The sequence below is a fragment of the Electrophorus electricus genome, chromosome 26 (genome assembly GCF_013358815.1).
Source record: "Electrophorus electricus isolate fEleEle1 chromosome 26, fEleEle1.pri, whole genome shotgun sequence".
Classification (NCBI taxonomy): Eukaryota; Metazoa; Chordata; class Actinopteri; order Gymnotiformes; family Gymnotidae; genus Electrophorus; species Electrophorus electricus.
Window position 1 is genome coordinate 3,405,719 of NC_049560.1, and position 21,560 is coordinate 3,427,278.

At 44.4% G+C, this 21,560-nt stretch overlaps 1 protein-coding gene across 5 annotated transcripts; it reads right to left on the reverse strand.

Moving 5' to 3' along the window:
• Positions 1-285: 285 nt before the first annotated feature.
• Positions 286-21,533, reverse strand: ap3d1 (adaptor related protein complex 3 subunit delta 1). 5 transcript variants are annotated; one of them, XM_035523356.1, is made up of 34 exons: positions 21,235-21,533; positions 17,049-17,144; positions 16,611-16,691; positions 16,428-16,508; positions 15,918-16,025; positions 15,641-15,770; positions 15,187-15,326; positions 15,035-15,108; positions 14,482-14,531; positions 14,331-14,380; positions 13,833-13,881; positions 12,406-12,551; positions 11,860-12,008; positions 11,400-11,630; positions 11,028-11,259; positions 10,785-10,930; positions 10,445-10,586; positions 10,049-10,120; positions 9,863-9,938; positions 9,420-9,619; positions 9,247-9,320; positions 8,910-8,933; positions 8,062-8,206; positions 7,712-7,855; positions 6,762-6,815; positions 5,860-5,943; positions 5,466-5,624; positions 5,003-5,050; positions 4,091-4,280; positions 3,602-3,690; positions 3,439-3,524; positions 3,202-3,323; positions 2,916-2,995; positions 286-2,748 (listed from the first exon to the last, which is right to left on the reverse strand). In XM_035523356.1, the coding sequence occupies exons 1-34, from the start codon at positions 21,328-21,330 to the stop codon at positions 2,653-2,655; spliced, it is 3,744 nt and encodes a 1,247-aa protein (XP_035379249.1). In that variant the 5' UTR covers positions 21,331-21,533; the 3' UTR covers positions 286-2,652. The 5 variants fall into 5 exon arrangements, with proteins under 5 accessions (XP_035379249.1, XP_035379248.1, XP_035379252.1 ...); XM_035523355.1 differs by having other exon boundaries at positions 7,712-7,858; XM_035523359.1 differs by lacking the exon at positions 8,910-8,933.
• Positions 21,534-21,560: the final 27 nt, after the last annotated feature.

A 21,560-nucleotide genomic window follows, 5' to 3' on the forward strand; every position in this document is an offset into this window, starting at 1 on the left:
ACATGATCAAGAATCACTACTCCCATTACCACGCTGATTTGTTCTTGATGGGCAGCGTCGTATCTAAACGAACATTTCATGTCTAAAATAGTTGTAATATAAAATAACCGACTGCATAAATTACATTTAACACATGCTTGTAAATGTACAGAATAAAACAAAAAGGAAATGCATGAAGTATGAATTCAATACATCAACTTCACACACACACACCACCACCTGTGCATACGTTTTTCATAATTCTATAGCACGAACCTCAATTAAAGGAAACACAGCAAATTATTGGTCATTCTCTTCGGTCATTTATTCTTGAAACATTATTATACATCATACAGTCAGAAAATACATAGTGAAGGAGCCAGACAGTACCTTCAAACGAAGAGCATTGAGAGCATATTGTATGATATAAGCAAAAACCAGCCAAATCTGGACTACACTTTGCCAGGAGGAAAACCTTTAGGACGTGGGCAGCTTCTCTCGAGCTGTGTTTAACAGCTGCTTACTCATCCATTTGGACATGCCTGTCTCAGCATCTCTGACACCAACAAAACCTGTCCTTTCATCTATATCATTTAACACAAAATGTCATTTTTAAAATCATTCCAGGACTTTTTTTTTTTAATTGGTTGCTCTTTCACCAGATAAAAATACATTATACCATCAAAGGTGTAGCATGAATGAAGCTAACTTTTACTTAAATGTACTGTATGTTTTTATATAAAAGAAAACTAGAAAGTGTAACAAAGGAATGATTGGGAGGTTTATGCATGTGTCTATTTAAGACAAAAGTAACAAAAAGTATACATTTCTACTCATGCAGGGTATAAATTTCAAATCAACTTTACACAGAAAATATCAATCTTCAGGGTTTTTTAAAATAATAATTACATTTGCTCCCCTCTGTATCCTGGGGTGTACTGTGTTCATATAGATGACCCACCGTCATCCATGAACAAGATGTCCAATGAAAGTTGCATTCACATGCTCATTGATAAATAAAACGGGCACCTTATGCTTTTATATGGACCTCACTTGAAAATTTGAACAATGCTGTATGGTGATTAATCTGTATGAACAGATCCTTGGTCTTAAATGACCAGCCTATCACCATGGTTCAACATTCACTGTTGTATTGGAAACCACGTTTTAAACCATATAGACTAGTCACATGTTGAATAATGTTTTTTTTGATTGAAAAACTGTAATTTGAGATTTTTAAAAGGAGAGAGGACTACTATTTCCATTGGAGGTTATAACAGAGTGCTACAGCGTGCTGGACCAGGCATACAAAATTAGGAATTACATTTAAGCAAGTTCCTCAATTCTTCAGCACATGTACAGTAGTGTGGGTATGGTAAGGGTATTTGGGGGGGGTTAACAAAATTATCCAATTTACCACAGTTGCCAAATAAACAAGACAGCAGCTAGAAGAGCAGACACGCACAGACAAGAGTCTGCTCTCGGTCCAGATTACAGGTAGTAGGTGAAAAGTGACACAGAGAAAGATGGGATGGAGTGCAAATCTCAGGATATTGTTTCCCATAAACTGCAAGCGCAAAAACAAAAAAAAAAGACAGAACCACTTACAATACTGACAGAGGGAAATTTAACCCCTGCTTTTGGTTTGGTCAATAATTTTCATATAATAAGAAAACCGTCAGCTTTCAACAGGGACACAATTTTCTGGGTTCCCGGAAATGTTAATTAAGCTATACCACCTGGAGAGACAACAGAATTATAGAGTAATGACCTTGACAGAATTACTTCAACTATGTGTTAGTCTTACTGTTCATTACATAATTCCTTCAAGTCTTTTAGTGTGCAATAAACCTGTAAAGCAGTGTGCTTTACATTCATGTGAAAAAGGCCAATGGACAACTGAGTAATGGTGTTACGCCTGCTTCCTTACACTGCTTCAGAGTAAGGACACATGGACAGACATGCAACCCAGGGGTCTTTTATCCTTTTCACAAAGTCCAGAAGTGCACTAGGTTAAACGAACCATGTTTGAGGGAAATCTTAGGTCACCTGGAGGCTGGGACAAGGCTTTTTTGCATAAATTCGAGATAGGACGTTTTGAAACTCTTTACAAAAAGGTAGAAAGTAAGAGCGTGCTACGCAAACACGTGCGCACGCACACCAGGAAATAACAGTAAACAAACATGTTTAATGCAAAGAGGGAAAAGATGCAGAAAGAATTCAAAAATGAAAGAAAGCAGCAAACCAAACGCAAAACATTACAAAAAAACAACAACCAACAACATTCACAACAACAAATAAATCCAGTTAATTAAATGGATGTCAGACAATTAAGACACCAGGAGAGCCCAATGAGGATAGAGAGGTCATTGAGACTGAAGCAGTCACAGACAAGCAGATATCCAGGGAAAAGAGGGTTGAAGAGAGAGAGAGGGGAGAGAGAGGACCCAAAAGGAATGTGCAGAGCAGTATAGATTAACACAGCCTAAATACATTGGATTTGTGTTCTCCAAAAAAGGAAAAAACACAAATGAACAGGAGATTGAATAAATACAAGGGAGGTGGAGAAGAGGGGAAGCCAGCCTCAGCGTGTGTGGTATGATTCTGAGTGTTGGATTCAGCTGTAGGGCATGGGGGGGAGGGGCAAGGGCACCATTGGTCTCTCAGGCGTGATCAACACTGTGAGAAGGTCTGCTTTATCTCATCCAGCACGTTGGCCAGCAGTGATGGCTCGTCACACTTAGCGTCAATAGAGACTGTCTGATTAGCCTGGGAGAAAGTGTCAGAGAGCTGAAGTTAGAGCGCTGAAGTTAACATGAGCAGGATAAGCTTAGCCTGCCTATAGTACTCGAGAAGAGTCAGTTAATGGCAGGCTGCACAGATGCATTTTACATGACTACACAGCACCTCCCCCCCAAAAAAGATCAAGAACTTACAGTTTTGACCAGCAAACAAACATGGTGACCCTGGATTGACCTGCTGTACATGGAGGCACAGGAATCGATCCTCTCCACAACTGCCAGAGAGAGAGTGTGTTATAATCAAGGGGAGAGAGACAGAAGCACACAGGGCGACATGATCCCAACACTTCCAATAAACTCTTGCTAGCTCTGGCTCTTTTAGTCAGTCATTCTTAATTAATCTACTTGTATACACTGTTTAACAGTGAGAAGAGCAGAAAGCAAATAGCGCTCGTTGGCCAATGGCTTCCCCGACACGTACCAGAGAAGTGGTGATGGAAGCAGATCCTGGCCAGGAGGTGGTGGAAAGGCATGTTGAGCCCCTCCAGCTTCAGAGAGCTGCTCTTCAGGTCCCCAGACTCCAGCAGCTTGGCATAAGCATCACTGTTCACACAATCACAAGCAGTGCAATTCACCAGTGAATGCAGGCTGTGTGCTCTGAGCTCTAAAGGCTATGAGGTGTAATTACGGAATTTTACTCAGAAGTCTGGCTCCTGACCTGTAGCAGGGAGTGGTGATTAGGTAGGACGTGCAGGTAAAGTGCAGTTTAAAGTCCAGTTTCTCATGAGTTGAAGAATCTTCTGACTGTAACACAACACTTCAGTCACCTTTTAGCCACACAAACCGTTGTGTGTATAATGCACATGTTTAGAAGGCCTCACCTTGACGATAAAGGTGAGAGTTCCTTTCAGTTTCTGAGGCATGACGATACTCTGCACTGAGAAAACGAAGCGAGCCTCATTGGACACCCCTGCAGAACACCACATTAAGAACCATGAAGCCCAATATAAGCCTATGGCGGGGGGTGGAAACAAACCTGCAAAATAATCTTTTGACCTTCTGAGGCATGACAAATGCGCTCTTCCCGAACAATCAGTGCAATCAGGAAACCTCATTTTATACTTGCAACCATCTATTCATTATGTATACATAATTGATGTTTGATAGATCCGTATAACACCAAGGGTCCACACAAAACATACAGCTGTTGTATATACATTGGTGAAGATGTTGCACAATCATCTATTCCAGTTGCTTCTGAAGTTCAAAGAAAATGAACCAAGTTAGAACTGCAGGTTCCTGTTCCCTCTCACTTTCTCTAGGACTGCATGGTGCCTACAAGTTTCTAATCTTTGGTGGCCATCTTGTACCTGGTGGTAGCTGGAAGGGCACAACGAGGCCATCGTGGGGGCTGGCTCCCTCTGGTCGCTGCAGTTTAGAGTTGAGGGAGTCCAGCACATTGAACTCCATGGACTTGAGGAAGCTGTTGCTTTTGTTTTCAAAGATGACAGACACCACCACCTGGCTGCCGTCCTGCAGGTTGCCCTGAATATCATATACCTGGAAGGAAAGAATGACAGCAGCTCCGTTACTAGTTTAAGACGAGGAGCCACAGTCCTCTGCATGCATAACGCTGGAATTTCAACCTCAGTTACTTAGAGAGCAGGAAGAGTCTGGAATACAAAAAGATCAAAGTGGGCATGTGTCATCCAAAACAAGAGTTAATAATTAATAATCTATGCTAGATCTAAGGAATAGTGACAGCAGCGATAGTGAGCATCAAAAGAACGTTTTGGGGCACAAACTGCTGGGCTTTTTTATACCATAAAGTCTTTTGGAACTCACAGTGTACGCATTTCAGGTTTTAAGCACAAACAAACACTATTCAGAATCAATCCACAGCAAAGAAGAGACAAGTCCTTCACAGAAGCTAAATTGTCTGCCAGCCATTACCTGATCAGCATCCTCCATCATCTTTAACATGCACAAAAAGAAAAGGGAACAGGGCAACATTTAGACACCAAAACTCCCTAGCAGCTGTTAGCAAGGAGGCTGACTAACATTAGTGAGTCATGAAAGTTCAATATGCGCTCCTGCCAGATGTGATGATTGGAGCAAAACAAATAGTTACGGGAACATTTTAACCAAATGTGGGGAACGTGGCCAATATTGAATGACTAAAAGGTAATGTTCCATTAGCAGGACTGTATTTACATCACAGCAGAGGGACACAAATTATTAATCCTTCAGATCAACTGAATTTGAGTCCGTGTCACACTTACCATCTTGATGTAGGAGTTTTCAGCTAGCAGACAGTAGTTTGACATGGGCTGTAAAGATAGAGGTATACGCCTAGTGAGCACACAACTTGCATGTAAAAGAATACATGACAATTAAGTGTTGCACATATGTATAAAGCTCTTTCAAACTGTAAGCGTGGTTTGAGTCAGTTTCACTGTACCCAGGTTGCTACTGGGTACATAAATCACCAAGTACCTACAGACCAGCAACTGATCTGATTACAAATCTGCCTGCCTGGAATTTGTAGTCACTGGCACATTGCCAGGTTTAAACAGAACAGAGCAGCTTAGACCACTCCAAAATGAGAATTCTTTCATTCATTCATTTTACATACTGCAAGACCAAAGATTTAAAATAATACACTTTTCCAATTCCTAACGGGTACAGTTAAGTTATGCTTAGCGCAGTATTCTTCTGTTCTGTGATTGGCAGAAAACGACTTACTGGCAGAGGTTCCTCCTCCTCCTCCTCCTCCACAGTGCCGTTCTGTACAGAATCTCCACCTCCTCCATCGCCATGGTGATGGTGGTGGTGATGACGCTTCTTCTTCTTCTTCTCGTCCTTCTCTTTTTTCTGCTTCTTCTTCTTGTTTTTTAAGGATTTCTGAACGAGAAGTGGGACCAGGAAAACCTATTTAAAATGACCTGCTTCAACTAGATGTAGTCTGTTTGGTTGAAACCAATGGATGCATATAAAACCTCATGGCAGAATGTGCTATATGAGAAACCACTTACAGTCATGTACCCTTCGACATGGTCACAGCGTCCAAATAAAGAACACAGTAAGGCTCGTACACAGAAGCCACAGAACTGTTCCCCTGAGGCTTCCCATGACCCACCTCTTCATCAGGCTCGGCATCTTTGGGCACATCTGGTTCAGAGTCCGGGGCCGCTGCTACGCTCGTCTTCGGGGCCAGGGCCTCCTGAAAGAAAGAAGACGGGAGAAAAAAAACAAAAAACAAAAAAACCTCCAGCTCAGCACACATGACTTCAGAAACGGGTTTTTACATCGTACACCGCTATGTACGAATCTGACATGGCAACAGATCATGCACACAGGATTAAAACAAAAAAACAAACAAAAAATGTGGAAGTGAGTGATTTTGCAGCAGTGTTCCTGTCTAGCTGACTGACTTGTTCAGTGCTCTGGAAGAACATACTGAAAGGAAAGCAACAGCAGCAGCAAATCAACCTGAAACGAAAGACACTGCAGAAAGAGGCGAGACTTCGAGAGTGAGGGGAACAACAGGTCTTATTTTCCTATCCTTGCATACAAGTGGTGACTAGTGCATATAACAATTTGGCAAAATCTAAAAGCTTTCCCATTAAAAATGATTAGCATGTGGGTGGCCTGTCAGAAGGAGCATAAAGCACCATCACTGGGATTTGTGTACATTTGTGTGAGGGACAGAGGGGAAGCCTTGATCAACTGGAACTGTCAGCAAGATTCCATTTTGTTTGTGACTACAAAAACACCACTCGAAGCAAAGCAACACAAACACGATTGGTTATTCAACAATGTCAGACACAGACAGAAACACAAAATGCCAGCAACTGACCTAGCAGCCAGAAACAAATTAAAAATCATGAATCCTGTCAGGTGTAACGTGTGACAGAACGAGAGTGGTGCATGGGAGAGAAGGAAGGAAGGGAGGAAGAGAATGTGTTAAGAGAATACAGAACAGACATCACCATGTAAGGAGGAGGAGGAGGAGGATGGGGAGAGGGAAAAGAACCGGACCTTGATGGGTGGGGGAACAGGAGCACTAGACAGCCAGAAATCCAGATCGGAGGCCTAGAAGAGAGCGCAAGGCAGGGCCGATGAGTCCAGGCAAAACGGTCCCCGTTATGGACATCACACTGCACCACACTTCAAAGTTTAAAACATGAAAGAAAAGCTAAAAAAACAAACAAACAAACACACTACATAGACTTAGTTTACTGCCATCTGAACACCTTTCCTCCACTTCCATCACTGTGGTATATAAGCCCACCTGTATAACCCATGTGTGAAAGATTGAAAGTTTTGAACTACGTTTGATGCAATGCTTTGTGCGTGTGACTCTGGCACACTTGGTCTGACCTGACAACGTAGCAGTAGCTGGGGAAGGGAGGGGAGGGGGGGAGTCCAACAATATGTGGAAACCCTAAAACAACACCTGGGGCGTTTATCCCTTTCTTATGTTGTTGGTTTGGGCAATGTCAACATTTACTCAAATTCAACATAAGAGAACACTCCAGAGCGGCTTCACGTGGTGGTAGAAATACCAGCACCTGTGTTAGTACAGAGCAATACACAATATTAGTAAGAAATTGGCCATGTCCATCTGTCTGATGTCAAGTGCTTTTGGTGTTATGATTATGCCAAACGAGATCAAAAGAAAGTTCTAAAAATGGACACTGCTGCCTGTAAATATCCAAAAAGCATAAAAGAATGTAATACAAAAACTGAGGTTACAATACACTATTATAAGAGATCAAGTAAATAACTGACTTCTTTGGCACTTTAAACCTTTCCTTGATTATCCTGTTGTGCATTTTGACTCCAGTACTGGAATATCCCATCAGTGCAAAGTTGCGAGTTCCTGTACATGACCCATTTATTATGCAACATACATAATTCCGCTGATTAGCCAATTACCCACCCATTCCTGAGCAGTTTTTGTTCAAAGAGGCCTCGTAATGACATACCTCGGCAGATGTAGAGGTAGGTGGGGCCGCCACCTCAGCGCTCTCTTCTGATTGGACCGGTTCCTCTGACAGGGGTTCCGGTGGCTCCTCCTCCACAACGTGTTTGTGTTTTTTCTTCTTCTTTTTCTTCTCTTCCTCTTTACTCTTCTGCGGCAATGACAAGAAAGCACATCACCCATAACACCAAAGCACTGGGCCGTGATCACCCAGTTAAGATGACGGTTACTGCGATCGCTGATGTGCGGGAGGAAAAAAACAAAAACAGGAAGCAAACACCACATTCTGTTGGTGAAGTAGTGCTTCCCCCCTTTCCTACATTCCGTCTCCTCCCCGCCTCCCAGCCCGCGCACCTTCCTGTCCTTCTCCTTCTTCTCCTTGCTGCTCCTCCTCTTGGCCTCCTGCGTGATGCCGTCCTGGTCTCCGTCCTCCTCTGGGCTCTTCAGGACCTCGCGGCGGTGCGTTCTCACCGGCAGCTTCTCGCTGTCTGCCAGGGGCCTGGAGGAACAAGCACACACGCACCCTTCACTCCCCTGCATTCGGCCCGAGCGCCCTCCTCGTGGGGGGGGGGGGATTACCAAGGCCAAGCTTAGGAAGGGAAGATACGACAGACTGCAGGTTCACGAAGAAGCCAGAGCAAAACCAAAAGGGTAAGCCTTGATAAAAATAAGGTAAAGGGGCCAGGATGCTGGCACAATCTTAAATTGGAAACAAAAGCTTTCTGCATGAGTCAGCTACTAAGCACTCATTCAAAGCATGTTCTATGGCGTGCCAACTTAGACTAGGCCTAGTCTACTTTTTTTTTTTTTTTTACTCGTTATATTTTATTACTTTACTGTTTTTATAGTCTATGTATCTAGTCTGTTTTACTCACTTTTACTTTAATGATTGTAACTTACTCTTGCATTTTCTGTTTTGCTACATTATTATTATTATTATTATTAGTAGTAGTAGTAGTATTTAAATCCAGGCCTGAGAATGCATGGCACTCTTTTAGCAGAGGGATTAAACATTTACAGACGACATCACGATGGTTACTGAACACAACTTATTAAAACATCCTGAATGAGTGATTTCCTATAAGCGAAACATACACCGACACCTGTCAGGTCAAGTACCTACACAGTCAAGCAGAGAGAGGGAGTACCAGGGACTGGTAATTGAGTGGCCCATCTCACTGGCTCATGAGACGAGCACTCACCTGTAGTCATTACCCAATAACAGACTGGCAGGGAGACAGATGCAAGAGAGAAACAAAGAGGTAGATGAAAATGTGAGAGGGAGCTGGCTGAGGACTTCACCGGTGTCCCCAATCCCATGAGTGGAACATATCAATGATTTAAAAAAAATGAAAAAGTGCACGCGCTGCTTTAATTAATAAATGAATGAAAATGCAACACCTACACCCTTCTTGCCTATGAATCCTTGCAAAACTTCACACAAGGAAGTGACGTGTGATAGACAGATCACCCTGCTTTTCGGCATGAAGCATACAAACAGTGACTTTATGAAGCGTGTTCTCGGCTGACGGCACATACTTGTCCAGGTCTATGTCCAGGGCTTTGTGTGGATCATTGGGGTCTTTGTCGTCATCGTCACTGGGTAAGGCATTCTGAGAAAAGGAAACATGTTAAACGCAGAAGTCTTCCTTCCCTCTGAAGGGCACGCGTCTGAGCAGAGCAGTCCAAGCGAGGTGCTCTGCGGGTGTTACCTCCGGCATCTCTTCCGTGACTATGTCCACCTGGTGAGCAGGCGTGATGTCCTCTTCACTCTCGGGGCCCGAGTCATCCCGCTTGCCTTTCCCGCGCTTCTCCCTCTTCTTCTTCTTCTTGTCCTTCTTCTTCTTGTCCGCCCTCTCCTTCTGCCGCCGCTCCTCCTCGAGCTTGAGGTACTGCTCGGACATGGGCATCCCTGCGTGAAGGAAAGAAATGTATATCGTACAGGAATAAACTTAAACTGAAAATAAGGAAACCTTGTTATTAAAACTAAAATTGCAGTAAAAAAAAATAAAAACCTTTGGGGGGGGGTTAAATCTAGAAATGGAAAAAACTATTATAATAATAATAATAATAATAATAATTCCTAAGGAAGACTGTAGAAAGCCAGCTGTAATTCCATTCACAGGCAGACAGGCATGCACGCACGCACGCTCACCTGGGACTTTAAGAGGCACACTGAGGTCTATCTGTACCACTGGAATGTGCTCTACACCTGGTGCATCCTGATACACCTGCGTGAACACGTGCACACAAACCTTTCTTCACAAGAACAAAAGGTGAAAGCACTTTCCAGGTGTTCCCCAGCACACAGGGTGTCTGAGCTTTCTCCGCTGCAGCGTACCTTCTGGGAGGACGGGGAGGATTTGATGTAGAAGGGGTTGTTTGCTTGTTCCTGCTTCCTGGCTTCCCTCCTCTATTTGGGATGAAAACAGGGGGGGGGGGGGGGGGGGGATTAGCAGGAGACCCAGTGTGCGTGCAGAGGATTATGGCTAGACAATAACCACAGAGACTGCCAAAAACGGGGGCTCATGTTTATGAATGGGCTAGCGAGTGTGTGTGCGCTGGAGTTGTGCACCAAATGCCAGTCCAGGAGATCCAGTAGCAGGGCTTTAAAAAGCTGAATCAGTTCTCTTAACCAAGAGCATGGAAGACATAAAACGATACAGGGCAGTAAACCTGTGTGTATACGCACGCTACGCGCTATACACACACACATACACGCGCGCTATATACACACCCGTGCCAGCTCCTTCTCATCCACTTCAATATGGCGAGCTCGAGACTGTTTGGGTTCTTCTTTAGCAAACACAGCTTTGGGCTTCTCGTCTTCAGACTCGCTCTCGGACGGAGGCTCATTGATCCAGGCATCCAGGTCCAGACTGCAAAACAAACAGCACACGGAGTTGGTGCCTTTGTGACCTTTGTATAGGCAAAACAAATGCTGTGAATACAGCAAACAGATGACAGGGTTAAAATGTTTAAATGAATGCCAACAAACCTTTAACTGAATTAATGGACAATGGATTTGGGTGGACTGCTTCTTTAAGAATGTACTGGCATTCTGTCAGCAGACTCACCCTTCAGGCACAGGTACTTTCTTCTGGGCTTTAGGGGCCACGGGGTTGAGCTCGCCTGCAAACAGCGCAGACACCTCCTCAGCCACCTCCACATCCTTCTGCTGCAGCTTCTGGATGTACTTCACCAGCTGCAGGATACAGGACGCCTGCAGGGGGCAGCAAGCAATGAAGCATGTTTAGATTAGTGAGCGTACGCAAACAGTACGACGGAGATGGCGCACGTGGGTGTGTTTCAGCGCTCACCCTCTCCTGCACTTCCAGGTTGGCACTCTGGACGAACAGCGGCAGTCTCTCTATGAGGAGCTGGCTAGTGTCCTGCGCTGCCTGGCTGTCCGTGGCGCCTTCGTGCTTCTGCAGGACCGTAGCGAAGAGCTTTGCGGCGTTCTGCACATACACGGCCTGGATGTGTCCGGGCAGGCTGGCCACCTTGGGCCTCAGCATGGCCTCCAGCGTCTGCATGGGGTCGTCCAGGTGCCTGAGAAAGCCACAGCCCAGCAACGTGAAGGACATTCTAATGAGGTACGAAGTGCCACTAAAGACCACTGAGGCCTAGCCCACAACCCTGAAGCTTTCCTTCCCAGCCAGCTCCCGTACTAGGGGAACCGTTGCACGTACTCGGAGAACTCGCCGCAGATCCAGGCTGCAGCGTAGAGGACCTCGCAGATGCCGTTGCGCTGCATGTTGCCGGTGAGCAGGTGCCCGCTATCCAGCAGCATGGCCATCTGAGCCACGGCGAAGCCGCGGATGGCCTTCACGCGGATGGCCACGTCCAGCATCTGAGAGGCGATCAGGTGGCCGTGCCGGGTACCCTCCAGCCGCGTCAGCTCCACCAGGATGCTGATGTACCTGAGGACACGTCACAGGACGGGGATAGGTAGGAAAGGGGGGGGGGGGGGGGAATGGATTGATGGACCTTAATTGACAGAAGCTCAAATCAAAATCAGAGCCAAAAGATACTGAACTGAACTAGTTTAACCTTGAAAGGGATTTAAAATATTATTTCCATTACTAAGCTAAAATGTGGTGAGTACAAATCATCTGATGCAAACGCAGAGCTGTGTGTATGTGCCCTTACCACTCAAAGTTGGTGATGTACTGGTAATTGCTCTGGCTGCAGATGTCGATGATTTTGGTGAGGAGCTCGTCCCTGTACGTGGTGCCTTCAGCCTTGTCCACATGCAGCATCAGCTTCTTCACAATTTCCATCAGGTTCTTCTTGGAGACCTACACACACACACGGAGAAAAAGCAAACTGTCATTTCTCCTACTGGTCTCTGAAGGACAAAGCAGCTAAATTCTAAAAGGTCACCAGCTCTTAAAAGGTCAGTGCTTTGCAACAGAAGTCAGCTTGCTTTCCTAAAGAGGAGTGCTGCAGACTATCAAGATTTCAAATTGGAAAAAAAATAAATTTCCCAGTGCTCCATCTGATTACTAATTGTGCCAGACTGGAAGGTTTTCTTTCAATTAACTATGCAGGTTTATATCATCAATAAAATTAATGAGATTCAAAATATGCATTTTATCCAGTAAACTGTCCAAACGTAAACTCTCAGACTGGGTCACTGATTAGTAGCAGGTAAAGTGTGTGTGTGTGTGTGTGTGAGAGAGAGTGAGAGTGTACCATGCCGTAGAGCAGGTCCAGCGCCCTCAAGCGGATGGACTCATCCTTGTCATCCAAACACTGCAGGATGAGGTCTTTGTGTGACTGCACAGACTTTGGGTGCGTCTTTAGGATCTTGGACATGGCCAGCAGACCCAAGTACTTCACTGTAACCAATGAGACATACAGGCAATGAGGGACAGTCTTGCAACAGCCTGGCCGGCCAAGGCTGCAGACTAACTTGCCTCTGATTACAGCACATGCAAAATGTTAGAATGCTACATTACTTTGTGGCTCACAGCTCTAGAGGTCTAACTCTTGGTGGACATGCTCAATACCTACTGGTAAATTGGCACAGATGTATTCAGATTCAAAAATGTAACACTTCTACAGTTAATACAATGATGTATAGTCCATGTACCCAGGCTCAAAGACTGTTATTTATTTATTTGCCAGTCACTTTATATGTACTGACTGCATTTCAATACATGAAGTCTACATAAGTTGTCCTACACCACAAAAAAGAACAAACAAACATGAATTGGGGGTGGGTTGCACACAGACACACACAAACACTTACAGCCACATGCAGACTCAAAACCCATGAGGAACTGAGCAAAGTGATTCTGTGCTGTTGGACTGCTGGCGAGACTATTAGCACAGCTGAGTCACAATGTGGAACACAAGGCTTTCTAATGCTGGTCTGGCCAAATGATCGGACACGTGACTAATCTCAACTCCGATGTGATTTAAAATGTCGACCATGCAGAGTCCACAGCTTGCAAGAGACCTATACACTATATTTGGTGTTTCACAGTGATGGGGCTCTATTGCAGTGGCTTAACCACACAGTTTTCCTCTCATGGCCTCATTTTGGTTACTGACTATTTTGCCAAAGTGGACAACTGAACATGGAAATTTTTCAAGTATGACCAACAAATCCAAACAAATTCATTCTCAAAAGTGTACAGTCATCTAGCTACAGAAACTAACATGAGGCTGCATGTTAGGTTCTGCAAATAACCGGCAAATAAACCACACATACCACTGCATGTACTGCAAAAAGGTCCTCTACATACTGCACTACACACAGGGAGGCTGATAACTCGAAACGTTAAAGCACCAAGCACAGGAATCAGAGGTGGCATTACATGAACTACAGACACAGTAGGGCTGTGCTTACACAGCAACATGCCATTCATAAAACATTTTGCCCCAATATATCCAAGAATGTATTTCATCATTAGAATTTCTGATTTAAAACTCTGACTGGAGCCTGGGCTTTTTAAAAAGGTCATTTATGCATAGACTGAACAACTGAGGCAACTTCGAGTTATCCAGGATGGAGGTCACCAGGTGACGTCCATCTGTGAGGGGGCTGTGGACTAACACACAAACACGCAGACAATGAGAGGATGACACACTGCAGGCATTGACAGAAGGCTCACAGTTCTGGTCCGAGTCTTCGATCAGGATTCGCAGTTTCTGCACACACAGCTGTGAACAGCAGGAAAGCCAAAAATAAATAAATAAATAAATAAATAAATAAATAAATAAATAAATAAATAAATAAATAAGCAAAAAAAAAATGCGAAAGAGATAGAGAAAACAAGGACAGGAGGAAGGGAGAGAGAAAGTGTCAGTCATTGTTTCCACAGTACAGCTCAGTACTTTCATTTTAATTCCAGTGTCAGACAAATACCCACTGCCTACTGATTTTGTCCTGCATTTATCAACCTTCTCAGGGTATGAGATCTGATCCAGGGGCAACCTGTCATGTCATTTGCCAGCTGAGCAAACACACTCGGAGGTGCTTGATACACATTGTGCCACTGAGAATAACTCCATTGGAGAAATTGAAGGATTGCTGTAAGCAGTGACAAAAGCTGCTGTCATCATAAACAGAGAGGCACAGTGGCCAAGGAAGGCCACGCCGAGAGACCCACCTGAATGCTGGCGCTATGGTTGGGCATCCCGGAGGACAGGGAAATCAACACTGCATTGGACACACACACACACACACACACAATAGGCAAAACAAGTCCAATTAGGCACACATTCTTTTCCACTGAAGCCCGATGCAGAGTGATCACCAACCTGCTATCACTGTGTTCACACATTCGTACAGGAGCGACATAGCTGAGGTACTGAAAGATAAGACAGACAAGGAGAAGCCCATTCAATCTTTAATCTCTACTGAGTGGCCACTTGGTAACTTAAACCCACTGTACAACAGTGCCTAACAGGACGGCATGCACTCAACAATAAACAGACCAACACTCCTGGCACCACTATTCTATAGTGCAGTCCGTGGACAGACAGTACTTGAGTACTACACCTTTAATGACCTCCTTCATGAGTGTCCTAGTTTTGCAGTTTTAGCCAGAATGAGAAGAAGGTGTAATATATAAAAAAAAAAGCAGACTTCACCTGTCCACTCATTCACAAAAGAGGCTACTGCAAACATGACAATTGTAGAGAGAACGGGTTACCCTCATTCAGTTTACTATTGAGTACACAAACCTGACTGGAAAAGGACTATTAGCCTAGAGGCACAGCTACAGAATAAGTGTACCTACTACACCAGCAACTCCATTCTACAGAACAGCATGTGTGAAGGCAAAGGATTTAGGTTAGCTGATGGTGCTACCTGTGGATGAGGTTCGTTAAAGGCTCAATCAGTTTCTTCCCTAGACGAGGCTCCAGTGGAGTGAGGGCTCCAAACTGAAACACACACACACACACACACAGTTATACATCTCAGTCAGAAACACACACACACAGTAGCAGTCCTGCTCCTACCAGCTTGATGATCTTGATAAGGACCCAGTTGTTGGTGGAGGAGGTCATGAGCTTAAAGAAGAGGGGTGCCAGGGACAGGTAGTTCTTGGGGTTCCTTCTGGCCAACTCACAGATGACATTAACTGCTGCTGACTGCACCCCTGGTACACAAAGAAGGGGGAGTTCAGATCAATGGGGTCTTGCGTTGCACTTGACTTGCTTGTCTTTATATACACACACACACGTATATAGGCATGCAATGAGAATGGTCCTCATACATTAAGAAGTGTACTACCTAAACTACTTAAAATTTAAATTTTATATAATATATATATATATATATATATATATATATATATATATATATATATATATATATATATAAATTTAAAAAACCAAGGGTTGTGTGTTGGTGATCCACTGTCCATTCAGCAAATTCAAGTCTCCACTTAACAGTAGTCATGGCAGCACTGACCTGGGTCAGGGTCCTCCAGTTTCTCTTTCAGGCGGGGAAAAGCAGGTCTCAGGGACTCGGGGTACTTCAGGAACACTTTATACATGATCAGCACAGCCTTCTTCCTGATGTACGGCTTAGTGTGGGACATCTGGGGGGGGGGGGTGAACAGACAAATGGGGAGGGGGGAAATAACCTGTCATACAGAGGTCTTACAATTAATTCACCACAGATCAAGATTATGAAGCTATACATGAGTGCTTGTTCAGTTCATAGTTCACACGATTATGAGACTCACCAAAGTCATTATGTCATTGGCCAAATCACGGGCCAGGTCAGGGGTCACAAAACAGGAAAGGCCAGTTAGAGCTACACCTGTGTCATACTGATTTGGACTACTGAGATCCTGGTGAGGGGGAGGGGGAGAGAGAGAGAGAGAGAGAGAGAAAAAAAAAAAACAGTGGAAAAAGGCAGATAAAGCAGCAACAAGGCACCTGACCCTGCCTCCTTTTTGTGTGGCGATAATAGCCAGTTTAGGTCTGCCTCAATCATACTAAGGCAACCAGCACCTTTCACATAACTTATGCAGACCTAATGGGTGCACAGTGAAGATGCGAACACATGCCCCAATTGGCCAACAGACCGCTCCTCCCAGCTAATGAGAGCAGGCTTTACTGTGCCCCAGTGGTACCGAGGACACAGATGGTGAACGGCACCCCTGGGACTTAGACTGGGCTCCAAGCAGTAGAGCTACCCCCCACATACACACAAGACTGTGAAAAATGTGTCAATAAACAGTCCAACTTGCCTTTCGAATCTGATTGGTTGTCAGCATAATGACATCTGTGCCTTCATGAAAGCACTGTGAAGCAGCCAGGTAGCCAATTCGCTGAGAGAAAAAGACCAGGAGATGCAAATGTTGCATGGATATTTTTTCTGACAAACATCAGGCCTCAAAGTGAGGCAATATACTTTTTTCCTGGCCTCTCACCTTGTACGTAAACTTGGAGCTGCTCATCACCTCCACAATGTTGAATGCGGCCCAGCTGATATCATAGCCCAGCATCTGCAACTGTGAACACGTAGAAGGAGAAGCAGAAAACAGTGTATTTACAAAAGAAACAAACAGAGGAATAAACTAGGGGTAATATAAATTATGCACTTTTCTGCGCATACTGAGGCAGTCAGTACTTAAAACACTGACCAACTGCCTGTTTTTCTTTAAAATGTGGCATTGTTTTGCTGGTGCAGTGTCTATGAAAACGTAGCAGACCTTAAAAAAGGTGTCATGATCCATACATCATGAAAGTTCTCAGTTATTGCAATATTTTGTTAACCATATCACCCACCCCTAGACGAAGACATAAAGTAACTGCAGTTCTTCAGTCTGATAACATCTGTGTATCTGAAGTCCAATAAAAGGCCTTACGTAGGTGAGCTTGCAGACTGCATTTGCTTTGACAGCGATGTTATCCTGCTTGAGCTCTTGCTTGATCTCATCAATACACGTGGAGATGTATTTTGCCTGTGGAGAGACAATGAACACACACTGCGTAAAGAAAACCAGCAGAGAAAGGACTGGTTAACTGATTTTGCAATATTGAGGGAGTAGCTTCTTCATTTCCTCTTAATGGCTTCAGGATTACAGCATGCCATTAGACTGTGGAAATCACTTTTGAGATTCATGAACTTGAATTAGCAGGCTTTTCAACAGACACACCTTTAATGACGGCGCATGTACGCCACATTGTTCCGTTACTGAGAAAAAGTACATACCTCAGATCTGAACACTGCAATAAGGAAGAACTTGACACCCTTAGCATATGTTCACATAATTAGCACAATTAAAGAAAAGCTTTATTAGTTTTACATTATTACCCAAGATGATCCCAGAACTACATAATTGATAGGAACCATAATCATTAATAAGCTTTGCCTCCTGAGGCTTGGGCTTATTAGTCTTATAATGGAAATGCAGTGAGGCCTAACACACTTGCATTACATTACCTTACTAAAATTATTATTTTAAGGCTCCAGGAATATCCTTACCCCTTAACCTTTAACTAGGCTCAAGGAAAGTAAATAAACAAAACTCAAAGAAAATTAGTAAATCTTTGCTTTAATTTATAGGATTAACAACTGGATACATCACCCATTCACTTGTCATTTTACTTAGCAAAGCTTGCCATTTTACTCAGTAAAATTCATCACAAAATTTGGATAATACAGCGGAACAGTTAGCTGGCTACCGCATAACATGATCAAGGTCAGTGGCTTTATAGCTGGGAACATTACAAAATAAGACACTGGAAAGATACCTTCCATCAGCACTTACAGAGAAGACCTTGAACACAACAGTCTCCTCATCTCACACACACACACACACACACGATTAATGAAGCGGTGCTGGTCATGTGTTTCCAGTCATAAGACAGCACAGAGACAGGAGGGGAGGGAAGAGTGAAGGAGAGAGGAAGAGAGCAATCGCATTAGCAAACGAGGAGGCCGAAGAGTTCACAGCAGCTGCTCTCTAGCTCTAGACACAGCTCACAGCTTTCTCATTCAACAGGCAGTAGACGCAATTTTAGCCCATCTGCATGACTGCAGCATTTGTCATTCAGCCTGAAATCTGACTGGTTTAGCAGTCGCCCTGTAATCTATGGAAAAAACATTCAATCTCCTATTCAGGCACAACGGTGCACAGTAAAAGGCACTCAAGTTAAAATGTCAAGCCTCTGTCTTAGTCACTGCACAAACAACCTGGGCAGGTGAGACTTTTAGACCACGTCACACTCAGCCCTGCACACCTTGACCCTTCAGGCCAAAGCCAGGGATCACACGAGTGAGGAACGTAGCACTCTGGGTAGAAACACACATGCTTCTTGGAGAAAACAAACAGACATGGCTTCGAGAAAACTGCAGGGAAAAGATGACACCCACCCTCAGTTGCGCGCACGGTCTGACAGCTCATTTAGGACAACATGAATTTTTCAGAGCTCTGTCCACTGTTGGCCAGGTAACAGACACTATATCTAGGTGAGCTGGTACAGGTTACCCGGAGGGAGCCTTTTGTGACACCTGACTCCAAATGTCTCTGGATCAAACAGAGCATTAAGAACACAAAGAGTGAAGAGACATCAAAATAGTTTTGAAGACAATTCCACACTAGATTCAGAAATACTGATAAAATGAAAAGCACCCATAACTTGGCGACCTGTAACATGGTTTAGTGGAAGGCCAACTGTAGGCAAATAAAGTTGGCAAAGGCCATAAGCAAACAGCCACGGATCCGACCTAGCTGGGTCCTGAATGATCAATTACAGGTCTACAAATCCACAGGCTTTGATCGACTCAATCACTGTAGAATAAAATGCAAGCATTTACCATGCCAAGCTTCATGCGTCAGTGGGAAAAATGTTAACAAATGTAATGCAAGTGTGTTGCACACCTACTCCAAACTGCACATTAACGCAGGGAATGAGAGTAAATGTCTGATTCTATAATATTTCAGTTTTGGCTTACATGGTCTTTGAACACTACTTGTCAAAGCATGCTGACCCTGAACTTATTTATAAGCATCACTATTGCAGTGGTTTATGGAGTGCAAGTTTCCCCAGCAACAATGTAGTAAAGCTTAGCTTGTACAAGTTACCAAGCTGGTGGTGCTATTCAGCAACCAAGCAGGTAATGTTATGAGAGAGGATGATCAGAGTTGCAGCATTGTGGCTCTAGGCCTGCTTAAACAGTTTTGACTGACAGAAATCCAAATAGTCATTTGGATTTTCTTCTATCAGGATTTCAAACAAAACCAGTGTGGTGAAAAACGAGCAGCACTTAGATGCCATCTGAGCAAACAGACACTGAAAGCTCTCATAGAAAGTAACTGAAATTCTCTCCATTTTGTTGCAGACCGAGACTTAAAAAAAAAAAGAAAGAAAAGAATTCATTAGTGTTATTAGACTCCTACAGATATATTATGTAAAGGAGAGCATATACCGAGCCACTCAAACTATTTTCCCAGTTGAAACACTTCCTGCAATCTACTGTGGCTGCTCTCTAAGCCAAGGGGTAAATATGTTGCCGTGTGTGACCACATCAGATCCTTAGGGTCCCCTATGGGAACAAAGTCCTTACAATAAAAACCACAGCTGAACATGGACAGGGACCAATGAAGCACTACACACACACACACACACACACACACACACCTAAGATGGCTGATACAATTACAGAGCAACCTGGTCCACATTTATTGTCACACAGACATAAAACACAACCAAATCCAGATATAGCACTGGTAGTTTAACACGGAATACGACATCTGCGTTGAACTGCCTAGCACTCAATACCGGACATCCATCTGTAGCTATTTATAGTCAATTTCATTCTCGCTAGAAGAGGGAACAAACTGACGATTTAATCGCCTTCCACTCAAAAGGGAACGGTGTTATTAAAAATAAAAATCCACTGTACTCTGATACTTCCTGAAATTCTTTTGTCAACAGAACAAGTAGGTTAGTTATCATTTAAGATGAGGCCTAACCCCGCAGTGATCTCTTGATTTAGTGAAACCCGTGAAAACTCCGTGGCTTGGCTGTCACAAAGCTGACGCTGAACGCGAACTGACAGGCGTTACCTGCTACCTAGCCAGGTTCACCCAGCACAGGCTTCTTTTGTACGACACAGACACAGGTAAGGGCAGTATTAGCTAATCCAGCTACCTACCTGCCTGCCTACCAGGCTAGCGGGCATGTTTCATTTGACATATGCTGAGAGTCCATCTGCAGACGTTGGGATTAGCTGGATTTAGTTGTTTACATAAAAAGCATGTCGCTAATTTTGCAAGATAGCTAATTAGTTAGCTGACTTCTTAAAGAACCTTTAAGATAATTACATACGTGCGTTAGTAGCGTTAGGCCTGATATAAATGGGTATTGACTGCTAACTAAATATCCTAGCTAGCTAACCTATATAGCCTACAGGGAAATGGCATCAGTTCAATATCTACTTTCAACGTGGCAACTAGCTGCCAACACGCAAACTGTCACTTTATCGGAATTGTCATTAATGCAGAGCAAATTCATCGGTAATAACCAAACAACCACGAGAGAGGAGGCCAATGTAGCTAGCTAGCCCCAGCTAAGTCAAGTTGGAACAGATGCCTGGCCCTTACGAGGCAAAGTGGGCTGTAGCTAGCTAATATTTTTCGCGAATGCTTGTTTACCAAGGTTAAGTAACGGAGTAGCAAGGATGGCGACCTCGCCATCCAAGTCACCTGGGAAGAGCCGTCACCGAAAGCCGGCTAGCCAGGTAGGCATCCGTCCTAGCGAGCCCGTAAGTCGCTCGACTGGGGGAAAGCTCAGTTACCTAGGTAGCAGGTCCGCGAGCCCGGCCAGTTCGTTAGGTAGCAGCTCCGCGAGCCCGGTCAGTTACCCAGGTAGCTCGGTCGCGAGCCAGCTAGCGCGCATAGTTCGAACAATCGACATGCTAGCCTCGCTAGTTAGCGGTGGGTAACTAGCCGTTTAAGCCGGTGACACGGCCCACACGCATTAGCCCAGACGGCAGTGAATTCGCGATGAAGATCGCATCGTTTTTCCACACCGAAGTCGTTTTACCTCATCTTCCTTGTGATTCCTAATGCCACGTACTAAGTCTTGCAGGTTTTTATCGAACATCCGATCGATGCTCCCTTTAACAATCTTTAAAGCCATGGCTGCCGGCGTGCCTTCCGTCGCTCCTGTCCAGGGAAAGCAAGCGGCAAGCGCGGTGTTCGCTGAACTGACAGGCCCGCTAGACAGGCTTTCATCCAACCGAGGACCGTCCCTGCAGCCGTGCGATACCGTGTGCGGATCCAAGCCTGAAGGCGAGGCCAGTCCTCCTGCGACTGCACACTCACTGGCCGCGTACCCGTCTAGAAAATGGCTGACAAGATGGCGCCCGC

Bases quoted from the DNA above. Each gene is read 5' to 3' on its own strand.
- ap3d1 (XM_035523355.1), bottom strand. From the start codon at position 21,330: ATGGCTTTAAAGATTGTTAAAGGGAGCATCGATCGGATGTTCGATAAA. The intron at 6,816-7,711 runs GTATGTCATTAC...GCTCTCTTCTAG, and splicing joins CTACCTCTACATCTGCCGAG to GCCTCCGATCTGGATTTCTG. The intron at 5,944-6,761 runs GTCCGGTTCTTT...TCTTTCTTTCAG, and splicing joins CTGTTCCCCCACCCATCAAG to GAGGCCCTGGCCCCGAAGAC.